This window comes from Cydia splendana, chromosome 17, assembly GCF_910591565.1.
Source record: "Cydia splendana chromosome 17, ilCydSple1.2, whole genome shotgun sequence".
NCBI lineage: Eukaryota > Metazoa > Arthropoda > Insecta > Lepidoptera > Tortricidae > Cydia > Cydia splendana.
The window spans coordinates 8,593,850-8,620,642 of NC_085976.1; the positions used below are offsets into that span (position 1 = coordinate 8,593,850).

General features: G+C 37.2%; 1 protein-coding gene across 1 annotated transcript; it reads right to left on the bottom strand.

Moving 5' to 3' along the window:
* Positions 1–25,937, bottom strand: LOC134798720 (protein ENL-like). The gene is made up of 3 exons (XM_063771104.1): positions 25,634–25,937; positions 2,619–2,796; positions 1–1,550 (listed from the first exon to the last, which is right to left on the bottom strand). Exons 1-3 carry the CDS (start codon positions 25,661–25,663, stop codon positions 934–936), a joined length of 825 nt encoding a protein of 274 aa, XP_063627174.1. The 5' UTR covers positions 25,664–25,937; the 3' UTR covers positions 1–933.
* Between the last annotated feature and the right edge of the window lie 856 nt (positions 25,938–26,793).

The following is a 26,793-nucleotide window of genomic DNA, read 5'->3' on the forward strand; positions in this document are numbered from 1 at the left end:
CCTTAAACTATTCGTAAACATAAAAACCAGCCAAGAACATGTTGGGCCATAGGCCATACTCAGTGTAGGGTTCCGTAGCCGCTAGGTACTACAATAAAATAGGTACACAACCTATTTAATTTAAACTAAGCTCCGAAAACGGCTTCTTGTTGACTACAGAACCCTAAAAAGAACAAGTAATAAAAGCACCTAACTTGGTACTATATATGTACAGAAATATATAATTTTGATATGAGCTTAAAATTATTCTAGCACCTCTATCACCCTGTCAGTGAAAAAAGTAATCTGAGATCTTAGTCACAGCACACATTAACAGAAATTATCGTAAAAAATATATTACTCTTGAACTTTGATAATTATGACTAACGTATAGTAACTTAAACAACATAGTAATGATAACACATATTAACACATATATTTTATGAACCTCCAGGTCTTTTCAGTATTAAGATTTATGTGCGTATTACGCACCTCTGACTTATATATCTTGTATGACTGTATGTGTTCTGAATAAATAAATAAAAAAAAAACACAAAATAAATAAATCTCTGGACAAAGACACATTAAATTAACAGTAAATATAATTAGAAACATAATTAAAATAAGAACAATATAACGACAAGTGCAATGGCAAGTGTCAAATGGCACCGTAGACTACGAGCTTCGAGATTGACTACTGAGCTGTGGCAACTATTATTATTTTACAGCGTTGCAAAAAATGAGGGCGAGAACGGTTCTCAAGCGATCCAGGCTTAGTATATTACTAATTTCAAAGTACGGGTAATAGTTAACTATGAGCAAAAGAAGTAGGTACCTACGCTTTTATACTGCTTCGCTTGAGTATCCCCGTATTCAAAGTCATGCATGGGCGAGAGGCCAGAAATAACATTGTCATTCCGCCCTTGCAAGTATGTGAATACAGAGCTTAAGGGGTCACTGCATCGCATAGTCGGCCTCTACGCTGGTGAGCGCACGGCGCAGCGATGCCGGCAACTCGGGCACCTGATAAATCGGATCCGATAGCGGCGGCAGCGGCAGCGCGTCACCGGACTTCTCATAACTACTGTACGATAAATACAGCTGCGACACGTGCTTTATCTCGTCCTCTGTCATCGACACCTGTCTCAGCAAACTTCTAAAATCCACCGGCGATTCGCACTTGGAGCGGTCATAAACTTTCTTCTCGTAATGCTCTTTAGTCTGAATGGGTTCGACGAATTCGTACTTCTTTTGTTTGCTGTGGCGTCGCCGCTCTTCGCCGCTGTCAGATAGGACTACGAGCAAGCTGCCAGGGTGTGTTAACGCGCCTGTTCTGGCGATGACTTCGCCTCCAGCCTTCATGAGACACTGTCGGAGCTGCTCGGACGGGTTCCCGAAGTCGTAGTAGATACACCGGGACTCCGAGCTGCTCCGTGCGCTATTTTCTATCAGTAAACTATATTTAAGCCGTATCCTCTTCGGCTTGGCGCTGTATTTCAGGTACACGTGGATAGGAATTTCGATTGACGCGCAGCCAGACTCTTGAATCTCATATGGCGGCTCTTGGAGAACTGCGAATACGAAAAGTAGCGATGTAATTTATTATAAATAGTAATTATCTCACGTTATACAGAAAACAATAGGTACTGTAGGCATCCGGCTGCGATTAAAGCCGTGCCATGTGTATGATAAAAGGTGATAGGACGTTATGGGCCGTTAAACATGTTTATGTCATTAAAGATAACTCAGACGGTTGCTTTCTTTGCATGAGCATTACACATAATATTTAATATCGACAATAAATATAATGTTGATATTTATTTAAAGTAACGGAAAATTTATTTGTTTCGGTATTCCCGGTAACTTATATAGAGTGTTCATAAAAAAGCTATCGCAACAGTAATCCGTCTCTACTGTCACCTGGTAGCAGTGACGCCGCATTATAGTTGACAATTGGGCAAGGTGCAATTTATTTTCATTGCTTTTTCTAAAGAGCACTTGTCCAGTTTCCTCGAAATAGGCAAGACAAATAATTATGGATTCTTAAAAATTGTGATAAATTGACAGAATCTGAAGTTTTACCCACCGCTACCGTCGCCTTAATTAGAAAACCTGACTATCAAAGCAATGGTTTATTTTTCGTACAAGATCAGTTAGATTTTATGATATCTGCGGCTTCCGGTACTTGGTACTATTTTAAGTGTAAATAGATATTAGATAGGGTAAATTATCAGCATATTAATTTGATTAAACATAGGTAGGTACCTACAATTATCATTTTTGATAGCAAAAGTTTGTAATAGGTGCCTGAAGGGGATGTTTCATGTTTTTATTATGTTTATTGTAGCTTGTTTTTCTACCCTAGGTTTGTCAATATAAATAATTAAGAAGCGCAATTTTACGAGAATGCAAGCTCTATTCTTTGCCCAGCAGAGGTATTTTGCATTTTGATGCCGTGACCAAGAGTACTTATGGCTTCAATATAACTCTCTTAGGGTAAACGCACTCCATGGGCGGGTGCAGGTGGAAGAACACCCTGTGAACGAAGTTGGTGATGTCGGCGCCAGCCACGCCGCGGACCGGCACCCGCCAGTCGGCTACCCATCTCCAGCTAGAGGCGTATGGATCAGGACACTCACCTCTCTTAGGATAGACGAACTCTGTAGCCGGGTGCAGGTGGAAAACCACCTTGTGCACGAAGTTGCTGATGTCAGCGCCGGCCACGCCGCGGACCCACACCCGCCAGTCGGCGCGGCCGGACGACGAACGCTGTGGCTCACACGCGTGACCCACCTCCAACCAGATGCGTATGCACATCTGTAATGAGAACAAGGGTTTTTATATTATTCTAATTTTCGTTTTGGCAAGAAAGTTGGCTTTAGTAGTACTAGCTTGTAGACTAAAATAGTACCTACACAACATAAGATTATAGAGAAAAAACGAAACTAGTGGCTCTGTGAGCTGTAGACCTCGCGCACTCCCATGGCGTCGCGTAGACAAAAATATTTTTCATATCTCATGCTCTGAAAGTTGGTCGTTGTTGTTCTAAAAGGTGCGCAGAAAGTGATACGTTTATGCTCTAGCGCAGAAAAGTGGTGTACTCCACTTTTCCCCATCCCACGAACAACTGGGTGGAAACAAAATGGAAAAATAGTGTCTTTATTTCCTCGCCTGGAACAATTGGTAATTGTTTAATTTTACTAATTCCACGTTGTTCCTTTTTTTATAAAAAATTATGTAAGTAAATTGTTAAAAACAAATTATTCTTGATTTCTTTCGTTGAATTCTATTTCTCGATTTCATAAGGCGGGAACCAAAAGGAATACACCAAAAATATTTTTTTAAACCTTACACTTGCGTAAATGAGCAAAGGCAGAATCTTATACAGCCACAGTTAAACGTTTGTACGATATTAAATTGGTTTTTAAAGTTATTTTGCACTATATTCATGAAAATAAAATAAAATACAAGATAACAATTTCTTATATTATTAATTAAATTGTTATTTAATATTTAAAATACTTTTGCGCACCAAGGTCGCGGTGCGGTCCGGTAGTCTGTTGCGGCTTTTAGAACGAAAAAGTATAAAATTAAAAAGTAAGAGGCATTCCCGCTGATTTTCATATTATAATGAACAAATAATTTTAAAATTACTGCAGTTTATTAAACAAATGTGTGTTTTCGTAAATATTTCAATCTACATGATTTTCGCTAGGGGTTATTTAACCCCTCAACTGCCTTGTCCCGTATCCGTCCCAGACAATTTGGACTATAATAAACAGTTGAAAGGTTATTAATTCAGTAGAAATTTTTTGACACTGGCGTTCGAGGGGTTAATCTCCACACATGTAAAGTCTCCGATTGCAAGTAAGTCCAAGGAAAAAAATCATGGCCGTAGGTCTATTAGGTACATACTTCAATTACTGATTTTGCGAAATTGCCTTGTCTTGTTTGGTTTCCTCGCATTCGATATGAAAAGTAGAGTGTTTAACTCGGGTGAAAGGCACCATTTCCGTCTCGGACTATTGGCGCTCTCACTCCGTTCGAGCGCCAAACTACCTCGACAGAAATGGGTACCTTTCAACCCTTGGTTAACAATCTACTATTATCGGTTGAGAAATGCGGTGTAATTCCCTTTTGTCTCTGCCGGGCAAAGAAGGGAATAGTTCATATGAATCATTCCCTGCCTTATGTACTTTAAGGCAGCTGTCACGTGGGGCAGGGACAAATGAAAATAGAAATGCGACCTGTAGAGAAGAACAAAGACAGGTATAAGATAGCATTTATTGGCCCAAGCTGAAAAGGAGACGCTTCACGCTCGTTTGGTCATTTTGGCAATAAATCGTACGTGGCTTGGCGTAGTGGCTTTTGGCTTTAGGGCGCGTTTGCACTAGCACTAGGTGACTGTTAACGCAATCACTGCCAGTAACTAGGGATTGCAATCCGGATTATTCGAACTTCGAAAATCCGGATTATCCGCCAATTTTTCAATCCGTTTCTAAATCCGGATTTTTAAACCCAAATCCGAATTTTCGTATTTTTTGTTAAACTATTATACAATTGCCTTTTGCACCGTTAAAATGTTCTGATTACTGCAAATAAGCAAATGTACAGTCAGCAGTCAGCCAAATATCGTAATATAACTTTGTTGCCATAGAAATAAGGATGTGTTACGATATAGTGGCGAAATATTGAGAGACCAAAGCGGCAGCTTCAGTGGCTCGGACACTTAGAGATAATGGGAGAGGACCGTGCCGTGAAGAGCGTACTTGGGACAACAAAATGGGAGACGCCCGAGTGGACGTCTTAGGTACCGCTGAAACGACGTAGTTGCTCAAGACCTGCTCAACCTCGGCCATGGCGACTGGCGAGAGCTATTGCAAGACCGAGAAACATGGCGTGATCTGGTGTCGGAGGCTAGGACTCACTTTGGGTCGTTGCGTCACCGTAGCCGTAGTAAGTACCTAATGTTAATATCCAGAAAGGGAAATGGGGACTTGTATTAAAAGGCGATTTATCGGCGGTGGTCGTCCATATTTGTCTTAAGGCGGAAATTAATCTAATAAATGTTTTTGCAACTAGGCTTATAAAAATAAATAATTTCGTTTTTGTTGAATCAAGTTTTAAATAAATACCTACGTAGATGAAAAAATACCATCTTGCCCTTTCGCAATGAGAAATTTGCGAATTAAATTATCCAAATAACGGCTACAAATAAGAAATCCCTATCACAGTTATAAACCCTGGTAGGGTTGAATACATAATAATATCGGTATTTAACTAAATTTAAGAGCCAACGGGAGTGGTCATTTCTCCATACAAACGTACTCCTCGTTTTCCTCCGTGGTTTTTGAAGCTAGAGCAATGATTTTTTTCAACACAGATTAATATTGTCAATATCTGTATCGGACCGTTTTGCTTTTTTTGATATTTTTGTTTTTTAAGGTGCTAGAGCCCTTCAAAAATGGCCAAAATGGCCTAATTGACTATGCCGCAATGAGAGGCGTGGCATTCAAAACTGATATCAATTAGCCAAAAAAACAAAACGGTCCGACACAGATAATTTCATAATCATTTAGATTTCCAAATTTGGTTACGATTGGTTAAGTTTTGGAGGAGGAAACAGAGGAGTACGAAACCTCGATTTTTGAGATTTTTACGCAGGATTTTTCGCCTTGTCCTTATCGCACTATTTTTAGGTGCCGCTTCCGTTAGCGAGACGGGTATATTTACCTAAAATATTTAAAACTCAGCTCCTGTTTCGTCTTAAGACAAACTCTTTATTTCACTTACGCGAGCGGAGCTGCGGGCCCGTCTAGTATAAGATAATATTTGTAACTGACGATTCGAAAGTGCTTGTTGCTAAGCCTACTCAATAAAGAATATTTTGACTTTGACTTTGACTTAGGTTCCGCAACTTCCGCAGTGGAGATGTGCTAAAACCCCCAAGAAATTTTGATCTCAGTGTCATGACTGTAGGATTCTTAATTAAAATTATTAAACAAGATATTTTTTTGTTTCCAAGTTGCTTTTGTTATTGATATAATATAACTGTGTAATTAATATAACTTGTTATTTGATCATAAGACTATTACAGTAAATAAAAAGACTAATTTCTTATTAGAAAGTCGTTTTTTTTTTTTAATTCCTGGTACCAAGAAAACATTCCCTAAATCCGGATTTTATCCGAAGTTCGGATTTCGGCGTGAAAATTATCCGAAAATCCGGATTTTGTAAAATAGATTCGGATTTGCAATCCCTACCAGTAACCCGCCAGGCGGGGCGGGTGCTCTGTCCGTAGTCGTTTTTCGCTACATACTGTTTCTCCCATGTTATCGGCTACGTTCGTAGCGCGTAGCACGCGCTGGCACTGAATGTGTTAATGTCACTGATGTCTACATGCATGCTTTTTAGGATGCGGTGCCGACCATCGAAGATGACAGATGGTTTAGTTAAGTCTAGTTACTTAAATGTGCTCTAAGACTGAATACCAAACTAAACTAGCACAAATGAACTAAACATTCACCAAATGAATATCAGAACACCCTCCTAAAAAATGTTCCACTGGAGAAAAATTTATGCCAATTGCCAGTCAACGCACTGATCGACTTCGAACCTTAATATTGCTTAAAGAATACTAGAATCGACTATACTATCGCAACACCATAGACTAGGAATCCTCTAGACGGAGTTTAGAACAATTATTTCATGCAACCGATGCTGCCAAAAATGCGGGGGTGCGGGGGACGAGGTGAGCGAAATCCCGTGCCGTGATTGGTCCGTTCAAATACACGGACGTCACACAAAGACACTTTCGACTCGAACATGGAGTAAAATTACCGTATGCGTGGCAGAGGGGGTAGAGCGACTATGCTAAGTCTGGAGGATGTTTTGTCTGTGGGCAACACATACCTGTGGAAACAGTTTTGAAAGAATAGATTTTCGTAAATTGCGTGGACTAAGTATGTATCAACCAAAATTCAGGATAGTTATCACTATTTTCTCGGAACTACGTACTATATGTATTACATTACCTACTTATATTTTTGTAGGCTAATTTTATAAACATAATATTGCTTTAGAAATAAGATGCCTCAATTGTACAAGTAGATATGGGCAATTAGGTAAATTATTATCTTTTAACTCTATTATCTATATATACATATAATAAAGCTGAAGACGGTCGAAAGTCTGTACATGGAAGATATTTGAAAAAAAGTTGGCTGGGGATACTTAGAATCGATAACAGAACACGTTCCAAAAGTTTTTAGAATTTTTGTCTGTTTATCTGTTTGTCTGTTTATTTGAACGCGCATCACGTGAAAACGGCTGAACGGATTTTGATGAAAACTTTACTAATCTGTCGAGAAAATCCCCGGCCAGGTTATAGGCTATAAAAATTCAACCCCTAAAAGGGAGGGTAGCCACAACACTCGATTGACTTAAGTTTGCCCCTGAATCTTATGGCGCTACTTAGGAAGGAGGGGCAAACTTTTTTCAAAGATGTGCTACCACTATTGAGTACCCTGGTAAACTAACAGATGACGCTGAATTTAATGCGTAGTGACATGATTAAGCCACCGAGGAAAGATTTTGCCAAATTAACTCTAAGTTTAGAACAGGGGGTACGGATATCAACAAAAATAATTGAATAATTATGTTGATTTAATAAATTAATAATACAACAAAATTAAACGACAGTAAATTAATTGCCCCTTATTGCACAGTCTTTTGGGGAACTGAGTAAACTTTAATTAATAAAGAAAACTAAAAATGAGTTTACATAGTTACATAGTGGTAAAATAAACACACATAATTATCAACACGCGTATAGTTGCATAATTATTTAAAATTATTAATTTTCTCCATCATGAATTATACCTAATCGTAATGAATGTAATTATATCGCATCCATATCAAATCCATATTCATACAAGGTGGGTACTTTGAAAAAAAAAACATTGACCTCTGTCATTTGCAGTGCTGGATTAACCCTTTTAGGCAAAATAAACACTTGCTCAGGGCGCCACGTCTAGGGGGCACCAAAACCGTAGGAAAAAAAAGCGCAGGCTGCATCAGCATTGCAGTCGTCGTGGAGTAGGTACCTACATGAAACTTTTATACGCGTACAAGTACCCATCTAATAACGTCCCATCCCTTCTCTGTATGAAATCCTGGATTCGCGCCTGGTTGGGACTAAAAGTAAAAATGTACAACTGTCTATCAAACTGCGTTTTTTATATCGAAAAAATTTCACGCTCGCTTCGCTCGCGTTTACAATGACATTACAGGATATGATAAAAGTGACATTCGGGTGGCGACTGCAGCAGAATTACTCTGTTGTAACGTTACTGCTGCAGCACTGTTAATTTTCGTGATAAAATGATGTGACTGATTTCCATACTAAAAATAAAAATGTACAACTGTCTATCAAATTGCGTTTTTATATCGAACAATTTTCGCGCTCGCTTCGCTCGCGTTTTCAATTACTTTCTAATGTATGGCTACTGTAGCAGCATTACTCTGTTGCAACGTTACTGCTGCAGCACTGTCAATTTTCGTGATAAAACGATGTGACTGATTTCCATACTAAAAGTAAAAATGTACAACTGTCTATCAAATTGCGTTTTTATATCGAAAAATGTTCGCGCTCGCTTCGCTCGCGTTTTCAATTACTTTCTAATGTATGGCTACTGTAGCAGCATTACTCTGTTGCAACGTTACTGCTGAAGCACTGTCAATTTTCGTGATAAAATGATGTGACTGATTTCCATACTAAAAGTAAAAATGTACAACTGTCTATCAAATTGCGTTTTTATATCGAAAAATTTTCGCGTTTTCAATAACTTTCTAAGGTATGGCGACTGCAGCAGCATTACTCTGTTGCAACGTTACTGCTGCAGCACTGTCAATTTTCGTGATAAAATGATGTGACCAATTTCCATTCTCAGCTGTAATGTGGCAATGAACGTCACTCAACTAACCAAAAAAATTCAATGTAATCTCGATGACCCTAGGGAGAGAGGGCACCATGGTCTAGAAATGCTTAGGGCATCAAAACGGCACTGGTGGTTTGCGGAGTCAAACGATTTGGGACTCGCATTTAATACGCATTACCATGCCTTCCAGAAAAAAATCCAATCATTCGCGAAAATCTCGCAACGCATTGAGGTTACAAGGGGCACGTGGTCTTCCTCAGGAGTCTGAAGAAGACCACGGTGAGTGGCGCTCTAACTAGGCAGGCCGCTTCGCTTTCGCTCGCGCGCGTATACCTTACTGTATCGTCCGATATACATCTAAAATTTAATTAAATCACGTGTAAAATTTGAATAAGGGCGAAAACAACTATTGATTGGAGTGTAGTTTTATTTAGTGGTACCTAATTCTAAAATATTTTATCTGGACTGCAGTCCTCTAGCATATCCATCTGTCAACTTTACTTCAAGTTCCGCCTCCAGGGGAGAGGGAGAGAAATTAGGATTAGTAATTAGCCACTTACTGACACAGACCGAATTCCACGCGGGCGGAGCCGCGGGCACAGCTAGTACTTATTATTTTTATTGTCACCCCTCTCGTCCGTTATAAAAACAACCGTACAACCTACTTATTTTCTATTTGGGAATTTTATTTTGGCGTATAATGTAAATACGGCTGCTGGGTGAAAAGAGCGGCTCTACCTACTCCACGTCACTTGCCGATGCATAATATTTGAACAGTTTGTTGTACATATTAAAGGATCGAAAATACCGCTTTTACTGGATAGGTAGTTTATGTTAAAAAGTGAATGAGCGTACCTAATAATGATTTTAAAGCAAGTATCGAAAATAATTAGAGAGATTTAGAGACATCAATCAATTCCATGATAAAAAGAGTACGCACGAAAATTGAGCCTGACTATAATGAGATACCTATTCTACTTCACGCCCGTCTGTCCGTATTTCACGCCCATTTTATTCTAAAACTTATAAGGTAGTAGAGTTAAACTACGATAGGGTAGAATCTTGAAAGGCCAATGCCAAAGCATTCTTAGTGTGTTTAGGTCATAGAGGTACAATAATATAGAGATGAAACGGGGGGAGGGGCCAAACTACCGAACGAGATGCACTTATGGAACTTTCAGTAGGAGTAGCAGAGAAGGCGGTATTATTGCTTGTCCTTGTCACAGTTTCACTTTTTGTATGTTCCCCATCTTTTTATTAGTATGGAGAATGGTGGGATTGGTGGGCAACAAATGAATTCGACCAATCACAGTGTCGCATTTGCGTATGTTTTGTCCCTCACGGAGGCACGCGTATACCACTTCTAGACCATCCTACCTTCTATGGTTTAGGTACGGAGGTCGCTAAGTACTTCCTTGATTTGAGACAATGCATAACCTTTCGACTCGGGGTTTCGCAAATTTGCAAATAATTGACGACAAACGCGGCTTAGTGCGAATTATAACTTAAAGGCGTTTATACATACGTAGTCCGCTAGCAGTTATTTTACGATTTAACTTAACCACAATACGAGGTACCAAACCGAGGTAACAATATTGTTGTTTACCGCTCGTGCTTGACCCGAAATGAAATATTAAAAAATAATACTTTTGTAGGTACCAATACATGTATAAGAGTCAATCATGTGTGCGGAAATAGAAGAGTCGTGACATGGTATAATAATATACTCCGCCTGGTACTCCATTCCCGTCTTTTCTAGGTCACCTAACTGACACGGGCTTACGTCATCAAGCGACAGCGCTATATGATAATATGCGATAGCGCTATATATAGCGGCCATGTTGTTGTGACGTAGGCCCGTGTCACTCTGGGAATGGAAGACCATGTTTTATTAGACTATGAGTCGTGAAATGCTACAATCCACTACATTCTACGACTCTTCTCTTTCCGCACGGACTACTCGCATAATGCACTTTTAAATATGTATCGAAAAAGATATAATGACTTAATGAGTCTAGACCAGCGGTCGGCAACCTTTTAGCAGCCTAGGGCCACATAGTAGTTAAGGAAGTTGACGCGGGCCGCACTTTGTTAATATGTGTGACTTTATCAGACATTGTTGTGTGACAATATTACATACAAAATAGCCAGGAGGGCTCGCGGGCCGCCTGTTGCCGACCGCTGGTTTAGACCATAGAAATGATAATAGATAAACACGGAATATCGCACTGAACCTTTTTTATGGCGCCTCCCTTTTGCTCTAATAGGTATCTCATACAATAGTAGACTATAGAATTCCATTTTAAACCTGTCTCCAAACTGGCGCAGCTTGAAAACTAAAGACTACCTAGGTCTAACCTATACCTATCTGATTGTTGCTTTTATTATATACCTGTATTTTAAATTTATTTTCAGGCAAAAAAAAAACAACTATTATGTCCGCTAGAGTGATTTTTTACACAGAACAGAAACCTAAAAAATTAGGTAGTACACTTAGCTACTTACTTTGTTATTCCAGAATTCACTGACCAGAGAACAAATGTGAAAACATTGCAAAAAATTGTAGCTACATATATACATGTAGGTACATGCAGATTTACGACATAATGCATATTTGTTTTTTACAACCACCCAGGCTATTTCAGCCAGGAAACTTTATATAATTTTAAAATAGTTTTCATACGTACCTACCATAGTACATAGTTCTCTGTTTGTCTAAATCGCTTACGAAACTATGTTAATGGTATTGTGGCACTCAGTTTGATTGTAATTTAATATTTTATTATGTTTCAGTGATGAATGAGTTTGGTTGATCAGCAACAAGCGTCATATTTCAGATATACCTACCTAATTTAAGTAGGTAATATTTATTGGGTAGTTATATGTGTATTTCTGTTATACTTTTGAATAAATATTTGTGTAAGTATTAGTCTTACTGCGGCAAACATGCCCTGAATTCAAAATTATATTATATATACTTATAAAAATTATAAATGCATTAGATTTGCAATCAATTGGACCATTCTACTTTTTAATTACCAAAACCTGTCTCCGTAGGTACGGTCGAAAGTGTTAATTTATGACCCATTTCGTACCTTATCACAGTGACAAGGTACGAAATAATAAGTAACTGCATTCCCGTTGCCAGGGAGGTTTTGGGATTATTCTGAGCAACTTTTACTATGGGACCAACCCCGAAATCGCGGAAAAAAAATTTACCCTCCGACCAGCCAAAATGTATGAAACAGCCAATTTTTTTTAAATTTTTTAGCCACTGTATATGTGTTCGAATTATCCCAAAGGTGTCGTTGTTCCCTGTATCATAATTTGCCGCGTCGGGCTACTATTTCACCGCCGTTAATAACTTCGACCATAATTATATAATTATTATCACCTCTATTGCAAATTGTAGGTACTTTTACTCACTTTTAGATCACCTTCTACCCCCTGCATGTTTTAGATCCACTGGTCACTCGATACTGACGCTACTGACGTTCGAACGAACTAGTCATTTTAATAATGACTGTTATTATTATTACAGAGCCAAGCAAATACCGATAGCACTTAGCTACCTAGGCAATTTCATGCCAATGAAAATTATTTACGATCTGTAGGTATGAATGATAAATTAATGTTTCCAGTTTTTAATGCCCTGTTGAGTTGAGTTCGATAAAGGTAATAGTTTGTTTGTAATAAAACTAATAAACATAAATAAAAATGACTGTAATGTTTACTAGGTTTTAAAAAATAAGATTTATAATAGCCGCACGTATCAGGAATCGGAACCGGTTTTTTGCAAAAACTTCGAAATAACCATATTTTACGCAATATTTTATACTCGAAATGTAGGACTCGGTTGTGTATTTAGGTAACGACTTCGTATTATTAGATTGCCCAATTAGACATAAAAAATAATAAACAAAGAACGAAAAAACACCGTTTTCGTTCCCAATGTTCCCATACAAAAATTACCGGTATCCGATCCCTGGCACGAATGCAATAATATTATAGAAAAGACGCTTACCATAAGGAATTTCGTAGGTATATTGACCTGCCTGTTGCTATCTCTATCTTACTCGCACAGCATTGACCTCCGGCAGCGGGACAACAATATAATCCTGCCTGTTGCTATCTCTATAGTTCGTTTTTTTTAGCATTAGAAAGAACTTGAAAGAAGGTAAGCGATCTAGACATGTCTTTTAATTGAAAAACGCTTTTTAAAAATAAAGTAACTATTACTTATGAAAGCAAAAGAATATAAATGATCGTATTAGATTCATAATTGTTACACATTTGCCGTAACTTATTTTTAAAATGTGTTTTTCAATTAAAAGACGCATCAAGATTGTTTAGCTTATTTCTAATGCTAAAAAAACGAACTATATCTTACTCGCACAGCATTGACCTCCGGCAGCGGGACAACAATATAATCCTGCCTGTTGCTATCTCTATCTTACTCGCACAGCATTGACCGCCAGCAGCGGGACAACAATATAATTATTACGCGCATGCGATAGAGATATACAGGAACATGAGGGTCAATGTACGACATTCGTCGTGCTAAGCGTTTTAGTATCGATATACATACAGGGTTAAGGTCAATGTGGCTAATTCCGTCATAGGGGCTCTTGCGTTCACGAGCGTATATTTCTTTGAATTTCTATCGTAGAAAAAAAACATTTACCTACACGTATGTGTACAACGGTCAATCATTTGGGATATAGGTGTAGGTACCTATATCCCAAATGATTGACGGTTGTACCAAGTTGTACTCACACTTTCAGATTGTGATCAACAACCAATAAACATTATTACTATAACTACCTACTTACTGACATAAGTACTGGCTGTTATTTTATATGTTTACTGCATTGCATAGGCGAGCAATCGCCTCAGAAGGACCAGTAAACAAGTAGGTACATATATACGTATATGACGGTGAGGACACTGATTACATTATTGTTAGCATGTCTGTAAGTAGTATAGGCAAGGAATTTGTGTTGCATTTCGCACCTTGTCATAGTAAAGTAATAAACACTTTATTGTCGTTTGCATGACACATGTATTGCGGCAGATTTTTGCGAGGCGCTTGTCTCTCCGTCATCTGGGGTCATCCATTAATTGCATCACACGAATTTCTAGGTGGTTTTTGACCCCTCTCCCCTCATTGTCACAGTTGGTCACATTTGGCAATCCCCTCCCCCCTGGGGTGACGTCACATTTTTTTTACGAAATCGGCAAATCGAATTAAGGAGGTTGTACCTATTATTAATATTTTATCAAAATATTATTGAAAAAAGAAATATTAGTAAGTACCTACTTTTATAACCCAAAACTGATTAGGAAAGAAAATTAAACGAATAAAAATGATTATTGTTCCAAAAACTTTTTATTTAATTGTACAGCGAATTAAATAAGTTAAAGCGACGTCACAAAGTTTGTGACTCCCGCTCCAACCTGTCACAACATGTCACATTCTCTGGACCCCTCACCCCCTAAACGTGCATGTGATGCATATGGATGACCTCTCTGTTCCACGAGCACTGTCCGCTGTCCCACTTGCCTCTAGCAAATTCAGGGTAACATGGCAAGATTGTGATGCTGACACCACAATAACTAACATAGCAAAACAACAACTACATACTAACACAGCTTGGGTTCAATTTGGCGGGTGGTGCGGTAGTAAAATCGAGACGATATGGCACCGATTCAAAAAGTTCTTCAGAGCGTACCTTGTTGTACAATGTATAGACGATAGAACAGGCATAAAGACCAGCCTTCTCTGCGGATTGTGCTACAAGCCTCAATTAGCTATTAATGGTGTATGGGGTTTTAAATTATCAGTAAGTTCGGGAACTTCAACAATACGAAAAGCCCGTTTTACGGCTATGCACTCGGCAAGCAATAAATATACAACTCTGGCATCTGATTTGCACACGCACAGGTCCAGAGAGTAGGTATGAAATGATAATAGATATACGAGTATAAGTGCTATAATGCCCTTCAATCACGGAAGGTCAACGTGCGATGTGCGATACTATCATCAATGTCGTCAATCGTCATGCTATTGAGAACTGAGTTCAAATAAACTAGTTTTAATGACTTGTCACGTGGTCGTTCAATTTTCTTGTGCTGAGGGTGCGTTTGGCAATTCAAGTACCACCCTGTTGTTCTGACACATACACACCCAAGCACTAAGGTACTGAAAAAAATAGGATGAAACTTGACAAACCAGACAGTTTGAATTTGCGAACTTGCGAACGTCGACCGAAATTCGAACTATTCATGCCGTACCAAAGAATATTGCCGTACCCTGTTGTTATATGCATAGAAATTGTCGTGTGCAGATAGGTTTGTTTATTTGTTTATTTATTTGTTTATTTATTAGGATCACCAACAGAAGATACAATTTACATACTAAATATAAGTAACATACTAAGAGGGCACATTTATTATTGCTCCCCCACTTACAGGCAATCACAGCATGCATTAAGTTTTATAATGTATAATTTACACATTCAAGTTAACACTCAAGAAAAAACTAAGTAAGTATAAGTTACAATAATTAGAATAAGTCACTATAAAATACTAATTAACAACTCAATATTAACAATAATTTTTCCACACAACGTAACTAAGGTGAGTTAGACGAGCTAGCTGAGGTTGCCAGCAGATAATAATTTGTTTTTAAATGAGGCTTCACTGTCGTGAAACACATCCAGTGAGGGGTCAATGTTAGCATGCTGTCACATAGGTGTCACATGTTCGTGCAAGCAACACGTGCTGACCATAAAGATAGCGAATCTCACAATCAATTTCATACCAGCAATGCTTACCTACATGCAATCAACAGCTCGATCGCGGTCGGAAATTAAAATCGGCAAATTTTACTGTACAGGCAAGGTCACAATCCATCCTGTATGGTTTATGGTTTATGAATTAATATTTTGACTAGAGTCGGACCAATTGTGTACAGCCGACATAAAACAGCTTAAAAAGCTGGAGAAGCAAAACTCTTTCAGCGAGTAGGTATTAGGTATTTGCTTCCCCAGATCACTTTTAGAAATCGCTTTGTTTAAACTCTAAAATAGTCTAAAATCTAAATGAACATGCAAAACTGATGCTGATGGCATATTTTGCACAAAAGTTTACATTTCTCATTGCATAATATAATTATTATTGCTTGTGTGTTGTAACTGTGTACAGTTGAGGCCATTTACGCCGGTGAGTTATTTTATTACCAGTTTGAATTATACTCATACATATTAGGGTGTTTCATTTTTCCGAATTTTCGATTTTCATCTGACTTTGCTCGAATTCTTGTTCTAACTGATAAAAAAATATTATACGTTAAATTAAAATCGGTCAACATTAAGAGGTTGCACATCATCAACAAAGATTTTTCAAATAACCAACGACTCTACATCGGAGGGTAGAAAATGGTTTAAGCGGCTACCATCAAAGCGGACAGTAGTGTGATACCGAACCTTCTACATATAAATATATTTTAAAATTAGTAGTAAACTTGGATTTTGGTTACTCGATAAATGTTCTAATTAAGATTTTTCAGTTTTTCCACCTGTTTCCAAAGGAAAAGTGCTTTTATCGTGTTTTAGACGCAAAATTCAGTTTTCTCATTCGATTTTAGTATCAGTTCATTATATTTTGTCATTTTAGAACGGCTGCTATTTAACTGATCACCAGATTTAGTAAAATTGAATACCAAAAAAATCTATTTTACCACCCTAAAATCATGAATGATCACCAAAATTATAACACCATTTTAATGTGAAATGATTACCAATTTTATTACATTTTACTATCCTTTTAAAGGAAATGACACCAAAATAATCATTATTAACCCAAAAATAGTCAATGATTACCAAATTTCAATCCCCATTTTAATGTGAAATGATAACCAAATTTTTACATCTTGCTATCCTATTAAAGAAAATGACACCAAAATAATCATTGTAAACCCAAAAGTAGTAAATGACCACCAAAATTAGAACTCCATTTTAATGTAAAATGATAACCAAATTTTTAAATCTTGCTATCCTATTAAAGCAAATGGCTCCAAAATAATCATTGTAAACGCAAAAATAGTAAATGATCACAAAATTGTAACCACATTTTAATTAAAAATGTGCAATCATTTAATATATCGTTATCCTATTAAATTAATTAATCCACTTCGTCACCTTTTTCTAGTAGCATTTTATTTCTGTAACAGTCGCAGTTCTAACCTAACCTAACCCACTTTTCTAGTAGCATTTTGTTTCTGTAAGGGTCGCAGTTCAAACCTAACCTAACCCACTTTTCTAGTAGCATTTCTTTTCTGCAAGGGTCGCAGTTCAAACCTAACCTAACCCACTTTTCTAGTAGCATTTCTTTTCTGTAAGGGTCGCAGTTCAAACCTAACCTAACCCACTTTTCTAGTAGCGTTTCGTATCTGTATGGGTAGCAGTTGAAACTTAACCTAACCTACTTTTCTAGTACCATTTCGTTTCTGTAAGGGTCGCAGTGCTAACCTAACCTAACCCACTTAACTGATAGCAGTTTAACTTACTTTTCTAGTAGCATAACGAAATGCTACTAGAAAAGTAGATTAGGTTAGGTAGGTATGCGGTGCGGGCTACGGGGGGTTGAGCGGGAGGGGCTAGTAATTTTGGCATCAGTTTACTTTATTTGGTAATATGTATAAATTTTTTGGTAATCATAGTGGTTTATTTAGGTGAAAATATCGCATTAAGTTGGTCTTCAAGATTTGGTGATCATTAATGATTTTTGGTGATCATTCAATATATTTGGTATTTGAATACAATTTGAAGTGCAGTCGTAATTAAAGTGGTGGTACTTTTGTATTTTTAGGCCTTATTTTTTTGGTGTTCAGTAATTTTTTTTGGTAAGCATGATTTTTTTATTTAGGGTACCAAAGTATTTTTTGGTGGTCATTATATTTGTAGCCTTTTAGAACATAGTTCATTTTCACGCAATGTTCTCACTCTACCTTTTCAACTTGTGCAACCTCTAAACGTTATTCGATTCTTTTGAAAATTGAAATAGATAGTTTTTAGTGTGGGGAGACTCCATTGGTGAGCAAAGTCAGGAAAAATATTACAACTTTTTTTTCTCCATACAAAAGTGAATCACCCTAATACATATTGTCAGACGTTACCGAAGTAACGCAAATGACCTTGGCTATTTTAACTGTCTGCTTCCTCCAAAGAGCCGGAAACTAGTCTTGTAGTAATTTTCCTTTGTTTCGTGACTTTTGCAAAATCCTGTTCGGTCACGTTACAGGTTCAAAATTCGTGGAATGTGATAAGCCTAGAATCGGACGTGCTTCCCCGTACTGGAGCTGCTAGATTTCTTACTAATCTAGCTATTGTGTTACAATAACATTGCCTACTAACATGTTAGGTATGCTCTTGTATCTACTTTGAGCAAATACACTTAAATTAAAACAATAGAAATGCCACCCCGGGGGATCGGCTTGGTACCTAAACCTAACCTCCCAAAAATAGACCAAGAACCGGTATAGGTACTAACTCTAATGGTTAGAGTAGTTAGAGTCAGGTGTAAGGAGAGCATTCCACGGGCTGTCCCGTACAAACGCATTTTATTTCATGCATTACAACTTTTTCTTCGGCGTCCGACGGTTATTTTTCTGCGCATATTTTTGAACATTGGTCACAGAAAAAGAAACTCCTATACCTACCTTTCCTTAGAAAATTTCGCGTTTGTACGGGACAAACAGTAGACAATTTCATGGAATGATCCAAGGTAGCTTCGGCTTTCATCATTTTCATAACGAAAACTGGCAAAAAAAATCTACAACGAAGAGCAAAACAGTAAAAATCAAAAGATGTTTCGTGTTACAGGGTTCCATTTGAATCGGAACCAAAGGTAACTTTGCAGCGAGTTGAACACAACAGTGTGGGAGTGTCGTTATATAAAATATCAGCACAGTCATATTAGACGGACATTCATACTTTTTGAAATATTCAAGAGACAAAAGTTAAGCTACAGCGGTTCAGGAAGAAGGGCAGAAACCATTAATTTTCGTTGAACATTAGAACCAATATTAGTGTCCGACCGTAAACGAAGTTTTTGTAACCTTCGGCCATGTTTTATGCCGAAGCCTGCTGAAGCCGAAAATTCGGTCGGACGCTCCTTCTTCTTCCTCGCGTTGTCCCGGCATTTTGCCACGGCTCATGGGAGCCTGGGGTCCGCTTGGCAACTAATCCCAAGATTTGGCGTAGGCACTAGTTTTTACGAAAGCGACTGCCATCTGACCTTCCAACCCAGAGGGTAAACTAATCCTTATTGGAATTAGTCCGGTTTCCTCACGATGTTTTCCTTCACCGAAAAGCGACTGGTAAATATCAAATGATATTTCGTACATAAGTTCCGAAAAACTCATTGGTACGAGCCGGGGTTTGAACCCGCGACCTCTGGATTGAAAGTCTCACGCTCTTACCGCTAGGCCACCAGCGCTTCCGCATCAGCGCTTAAAATTCGGTCGGACGCTACTGAACATGGCATGGGGGTGGATAATATGATCCGTAGTATCCGTACTGCCGTAATTTAGAAGTTTCTCTTTACTGGAATGAAAGTACAGCAGATTCTTTTCCATAACTTATGGCATAGAAGATATGGTTAACAACATGACATACTCGTAGAATATAGATAATTCGTTATAACTATAGGGTTAATGTATGTACCTATTTCCTCATGATTTTGTGTCTGTTTACGTCGCTACATTGCTTATAGACATTTCGGATGAAAGAAGCGCCTTGGCTTGTTGTGTGCATGACGATCGGAAAATTGCGGGGAACTTTTGGACGAGACTAGCCCCGGACCGGGATAAGTGGCCTACTTACACGAAGAGAGGCCGATGCCAAGCAGTGGGCGACTGAAGCCTAAAATGATGATGATGAGACATTATTAGTTCTCATTCAAAAGAAAATTATTCGTTATTATTATTCTGCAAAGAACATTATAAATTAAATATTGTATAGTTTTATCTAGACACATTCATTAGTGGCTAGGTAGGTAATTACTGTTATCTACGTAAATATTAGTTACATTACTAGTCATTATAATATTATTCAGTCGAAGCTCGACAACTTGAACCTCGATAAGGCGAAATTCTCGTTAACACGAAATTAAATAAGTAATATTCATATCCCTTCAAAGTTCAAAACATCCATAAATATTTAACCTCACACGACGAGTAACGATTTTGTTATAAAGGAAATATAGTAAGTAGGGATGTACCGACTAGTCGGGAAAGCCGACTATCCGGCCTCATTTGTAGTCGGCGATTAGTCGGCGACTAGTCGGCTAAAATGGCCGATTAGTCGGCACTTTATAAGTGGCAGAAAAACAGGGCAAAAAGAAATAAACAGCACATATTTTCATAAGCTTTTTACCTATTTTACCCAAATTTTTATTAAGGGTGCTTACGAAAACTTTTGTTCGAAATTATTGACCTTGTGGTCGCTTTTTTTTGTCCGATTGTCCGGTTGCCGTATGAAATATAACCTTAGGATTTTTTATTTAATTTTTTAGTGTTACTATATGATAAATAGCGCGACGACAGGGGTAAAACGATTGTTTTTTAGTGCATTTGAACCGAACTAATGATCTGGCCGAGTAGCCGACTATTCGGCCATCCGAGCGCCGATTAGTCGGCTAGTCGGCCAAATCAATAGTCGGTACATCACTAATAGTAAGATTAAAACGGTTTCATCAGTAGGCTTAGCATAGGAGCGCCGAGACAGTATCGCGCTCGCCCGCGACATAGACTATCCAAGTATCCATCCTTTTCTAACTGTATTAATTAGGGAGGGACGGGTAGCCTATCTCGCGGGCGATGTGGCGCTCCTGCCTGTGCCCTAGCTGTGCTAATGCTAATCCCTAACCCTACAGGCGTTACGGCGGTCAATTGTTGAAAAACTCCACCAAAATGATTTTTGGAAAATACCTGTGGGTGAAAATCGGGGTTTCGGGGTTGATAGTTTTTACTTTATTCCTAAATATTCTTAATATTAACATTTGTTTGTTCTCATACTAAGGGGTCATCCATTAATTACATTTAGGTGGGAAAGGGGGTCAAGAAAATGTGACATGTTGTGACAGGGGGGCGGGGGAGTCACAAACTTTGTGACGTCACTTTAATTTATTTAAATTATGTATTTCGCTGTACAGTTAAATAACAGATTTTTGGAACGATAATCATTTATATTCGTTTAATTTACTTTCCTAATCAGTTTTGGGTTATAAAATTACTAATATTTCTTTTTTCAAAAATATTTTGATGAAATATTAATAATAGTTACAACCTACTTAATTCGATTTGCCAATTTCGTTGATTAATTGTGACGTCACACCAGGGGGGGGGGGGAGGGGTTTGCCAAATGTGACCTTGTGTGACAATGAGGGGGGTAGGGACAAAAAACTTAGAAATTCGTGTGATGTAATGTAATTAATGAATGACCTAGAACGCTTTCCCGGTCGCATCCTTAAGGAGCCCGGATTCCGCTTTGGCAACCTAATCCCACGGAGGCACTAGTTTTTACGATATGTATATCGCGATAGTGAATCCCGTCTAAAGTTTCAACCCACAGGGAAAACTATTGATAGACCTTGTTGGAAATAGGCAGGTTTCCTCGCAATGGTCAAAGCGTCTTATCTGGTGAACACCAATCAAATGATATCTCGTATGTTATAAGTTTCAAGAAACTCATTGATTGGAGCTGGTTTGAACCCACGATCTCAGGTTTTCAAGACGCACGCTTTACCGCTAGGCTAAATAGGCCACCAGCAGCGCGCAGGAATTTCACTATAGTTCGTTTTTTTTAGCATTAGAAAGATCTTGAAAGAAGGTAAGCGATCTTGACATGTCTTTTAATTGAAAAACGCTTTTTAAAAATCATTAACTATTACTTATGAAAGCAGAAGAATTAGTAGAGAGGATATAGCCTTTGGGGTCAAAATAATTCCCACAAAGACGGGGTTTGATGTTTTTAGTTCTTTGTGTGTATCTTTATGACATACTAAAAATATATCAAAATATATTCATGCAAAACGCATTTATTGACATTTGAAATTTGAAAAATCAAAAATAATATTAAAAATCGTGTGTGGTATCAAATAACAGGAAATTACACGCTAAAAAAGATTGTGAGATTGATTTTACAAAATAAAAATAAAAAACAAAAGTAGTGGCTTAAAAACTGAATTTTTTTCAATGTTGAAAGTTATTTTCTACACTGAAAACAAAACTAAACTATTATAGTTTTACACATCAAAATACATTGTGTAAAAGAAAAGAACATTTAATTCATGAATACTTATTTTTAATTATATTATTATAATATGAAAAATATAGGCTCACAGGCTCTATATTTATTTAAAAGTTTTATCAATAAACTGAACGCACTTCAAAGGAGGTGATTGGCAGAATATAAAAAACAAAAAACGATTGTAGACTAGTCATCCGAATTTGCTCGATCGAATTCTTGGCCGGAAGTGAGATATTTGATATTAAAGGACTCTTTTTTTAGTATGTTGTAAATAATTCTTTAGTATGTTCTAAAACGGTGGCGCATAGCAAAAATGTTCTTATACATAAGTAATCTGCATAAAATTACCCACTAGATAGATTCAGTACAATTTTTCGCTGGGATCAATATTCAAAGAGATATTAACGCGGGAAAGTTAATTATAATCACTTCTAAGGTCCCTTTTTTTTAGTTTTTCGTAAATAACTCGTAAACGGTGGCCAATATAAAAAAATGTTGTTAAATGTTAATAATCTACACAAAATTCTCTACAAATAAGATTCAGTACACTTTTCGCCGGGATTAATATTTAAAAAGATAATAAAGAGGGAAAGTTAATTATAATAAATTCTAAGGTTCCTTGTTTTTATTTTTTCGTTAATAATTTGAAAAGTATGACTCATAGCAAAAAATACTTATACATAAATAATAAACATAAAATTTCCTACAAGAAACATATGGAACACTTTTCGATAGGATCAATATTTAAAAAAATAAAGCAGCGAGTAAGTTAATTATAATAAATTTAAAAGTCCCTTTTTAGTTTTTCGTAAATAACTTGTAAACTGTGGCCCATAGCAAAATAGGTCATACTTTACAAATTATTTACGAAAAACTAAAATAAAGTGACCTGTGAATTAATTGTTATGAACTTTCTTCCTTTAATATCGTTTCTAATATTGATCCTAGCGAAAAGTGTTCTACATGTTTCTTGTAGGAAATTTTATGTTTATTATTTATGTACAAGATTTTTTTTGCTACGAGTCATACTTTTCAAATTATTAACGAAAAAATAAAAACAAGGAACCTTAGAATTTATTATAATTAACTTTCCCTCTTTATTATCTTTTTAAATATTAATCCCGGCGAAAAGTGTACTGAATCTTATTTGTAGAGAATTTTGTGTAGATTATTAACATTTAACAACATTTTTTTATATTGGCCAATGTTTACGAGTTATTTACCTAAATCTAAAAAAAAGGGACCTTAGAAGTGATTATAATTAACTTTCCCGCGTTAATATCTCTTTGAATATTGATCCTAGCGAAAAATTGTACTGAATCTTTCTTGTGGGTAATTTTATGCAGATTACTTATGTATAAGAACATTTTTGCTATGCGCCACCGTTTTAGAACATACTAAAGAATTATTTACAAAATACTAAAAAAAGAGTCCTTTAATATCAAATATCTCACTTCCAGCCAAGAATTCGATCGAGCAAATTCGGATGACTAGTCTACAATCGTTTTTTGTTTTTTATATTCTGCCAATCACCTCCTTTGAAGTGCGTTCAGTTTATTGATAAAACTTTTAAATAAATATAGAGCCTGTGAGCCTATATTTTTCATATTATAATAATATAATTAAAAATAAGTATTCATGAATTAAATATTCTTTTCTTTTACACAATGTATTTTGATGTGTAAAACTATAATAGTTTAGTTTTGTTTTCAGTGTAGAAAATAACTTTCAACATTGAAAAAAAATCAGTTTTTAAGCCACTACTTATGTTTTTTATTTTTATTTTGTAAAATCAATCTCACAATCTTTTTTAGCGTGTAATTTCCTGTTATTTGATACCACACACGATTTTTAATATTATTTTTGATTTTTCAAATTTCAAATGTCAATAAATGCGTTTTGCATGAATATATTTTGATATATTTTTAGTATGTCAAAAAGATACAAACATAGAACTAAAAAAATCAAACCCCGTCTTTGTGGGAATTATTTTGACCCTCACCTACAAGTTTTCATACAACTCCTCTACTAAATATAAATGATCGTATTAGATTCATAATTGTTACATATTTGCCGTAACTTATTTTTAAAATGCGTTATTCAATTAAAAGACACATCAAGATTGTTTACCTTATTTCTAATGTAAAGGCTCCTCTTCACGTTGGGCCAACGCCAACGAGGGACGCAGCCATGCGGTAGAATGAGATAGCAATATCACTTGCTCCCTCGTTGGCGTTGGCGTTGGCCCAACGTGAAGAGGAGCCATTAAAAAAAACGAACTATAGTAGGGTTGGTGCCATAAACGAATTGGGTAGTTATTTTTGACTCTTGGTTCCATTGTAACTGTTTGAAGTTGCCTCACTCATTGATAAACCAGCATCTTGACCTCCGATCAAAATAGTTACGTACCTACTTAGTATGATTTAACAATTCAAGGGTCAGTTCAGTTACTAAGTTATGCCATATTATGGCTCCTCTTCACGTTGGGCCAACGCCAAAGCCAACAAGGGACGCATTTATGCGTTAGAGGGAGCAAGTGATATTGCTATCTCATTCTAACGCATGGCTGCGTCCCTCTTTGGCGTTGGAGTTGGCCCAACGTGAAGAGGAGCCTTTATGTATATGCCATAGACATGCAATATCGTCGACGAGTTTGAATAGGTAGTTAATTAAAAAGTAGGTACCTTATATTGGTACTGAGCTATAAAACTGAAGTTCGCAAATGCGGGCATCTTTCTCTGTCACTTTGCACACGCCTTCATTGGAGTGAGAAAGATCCCGCAATTTGCGAATCTCGGTTTTCGCGGTAGGCCGTCTGTACGGTTACCATCAGTTCGTCACTGACGTAAACGCCGTCGAGAACGTAATTTACTTTCTATACATCCCGTTTGCACTAATATGCGAGTGCAAGCGAGATGTATAGAAAGTAAATTACGTTCTCGACGGCGTTTATGTCAGTGACAAACTGATGGTAACCGTACTGGTTCATACATGGGATGAGGAATACCGATTCGTTCTATATTGTCAACACAATTATTATTAAGTATGGTATAAGTAGGTAGGTATATGTTTAGTTTCTGTGTTCTTGTTCCATGAAATGAATATGCTTGCGAAATCGACTATTAACATTATAAACTACGTCGACATAATCCGTAATTTCAATTTACTTATTTGATAAGAATGATAAGGAAAATGTAAGTACCTACAAACACATGTTGATGTTCATCATGTTCATGTCCGGAAAGCCGGTATAAATAGGTAGCTACTTTAATGTAGCAACAGCGAAAAAGTTGATTACTAATCGTCACTATCGTCAGCATAACTAACATTCTCAGTCACGGACCGCGTACACGATCCGGTATTGTCGCCGAAGTTTGCTTTGGCATAAATACTCATACTCACCGACTTGTCATGTTGACGACCTTCAGTCATTTTCTAGAATATGGTAAAACCGCCGTTGTTCCTGCGGCGATGGTTGCCTGCAAGCCACCGTCATGCTCGTGGCTTCACTGGTCACTACACGTCCTTCATCAGCTCATGGATTGGAGCGAGTCGGAGCGACGAGCGATGGCGACGAACGAGAACGCGCCTTCGAGTTGTGTTTATCACTGAATCATTGAATGACCGTGAGGGGCGAGGCGCGAGGGGGTGACGTCATATGCGCCGACGCATGACAAGTGTGACGCAGACGCGCTCCCTCCAAAACTTGACGTTTAACGTTCCGTTACGCGGAACTCTTATATTCTTATGACTGAATAAATAGGTACTTAATTAATTTCTTTTTAATTTAAATATAACCAATTCGATATGATTATTTGCCTGTTCGATAATCTAATACCTTTAAACGAGCAATTCTTGTTTATTTATTTATTTATTTACATATTTCGGCGATCTCGGAAACGGCTCTAACGATTTCGATGAAATTTGCTATAAGTATGGGGGTTTTCGGGGACGATAAATTGATCTAGCTAGGTCTTATCTCTGGGAAAACGCGCATTTTTGAGTTTTTGTATGTTTTCCGGCAAAGCTCGGTCACCCAGATATTAGGGTATTATACTGTATGTATTTCAAATAAATTATTTTACACCATGCATGAAATAAAGCACCAGATAATTATTAGAAAAACACAGATAGAAGTTATTTTTAACCCTTAAACAGGCCTGACGCATTTTTTACTTTTGATTACTGATTCGGGTAGGTAATAGCTTAAAAAGAAAAGTAATTTCTTGATTTTTTTTTTATTACCCCTAATTCAATAAAAAAAACCCGGTGGTTTTTATATGCCCACTGCTCGTTACCAATGGTGCTACGTGGTCCTTATATGGCCACTGCCTTGTTAGCCATACAGAGTAGTTTTAAGGGTAAGTCATGTTCACATAGGGTTACCAGATGACAGGAATCTTATGGGTGCGTCGCACAAAGACCTTGGTGCGGTGCGATAGTGTGTTACGGCCTTAATGTTTCATATAAATTCCATATTACCAAATCGTTTTGACAGTTTTTAAAAAGTAACTGATTTGACTAGTAGGAAAATACTCTTAATACAATAAGATTAAGTTCAC

Excerpts from the sequence above, each read along its gene's own strand:
- LOC134798720 (XM_063771104.1), bottom strand. The coding sequence starts at position 25,663 with ATGACTGAAGGTCGTCAACATGACAAGTCG. Across the intron at positions 2,797-25,633 it reads GTCGTCAACATGACAAGTCG|ATGTGCATACGCATCTGGTT; the intron begins GTGAGTATGAGT and ends TTCTCATTACAG. Across the intron at positions 1,551-2,618 it reads GTTCGTCTATCCTAAGAGAG|TTCTCCAAGAGCCGCCATAT; the intron begins GTGAGTGTCCTG and ends TCGTATTCGCAG.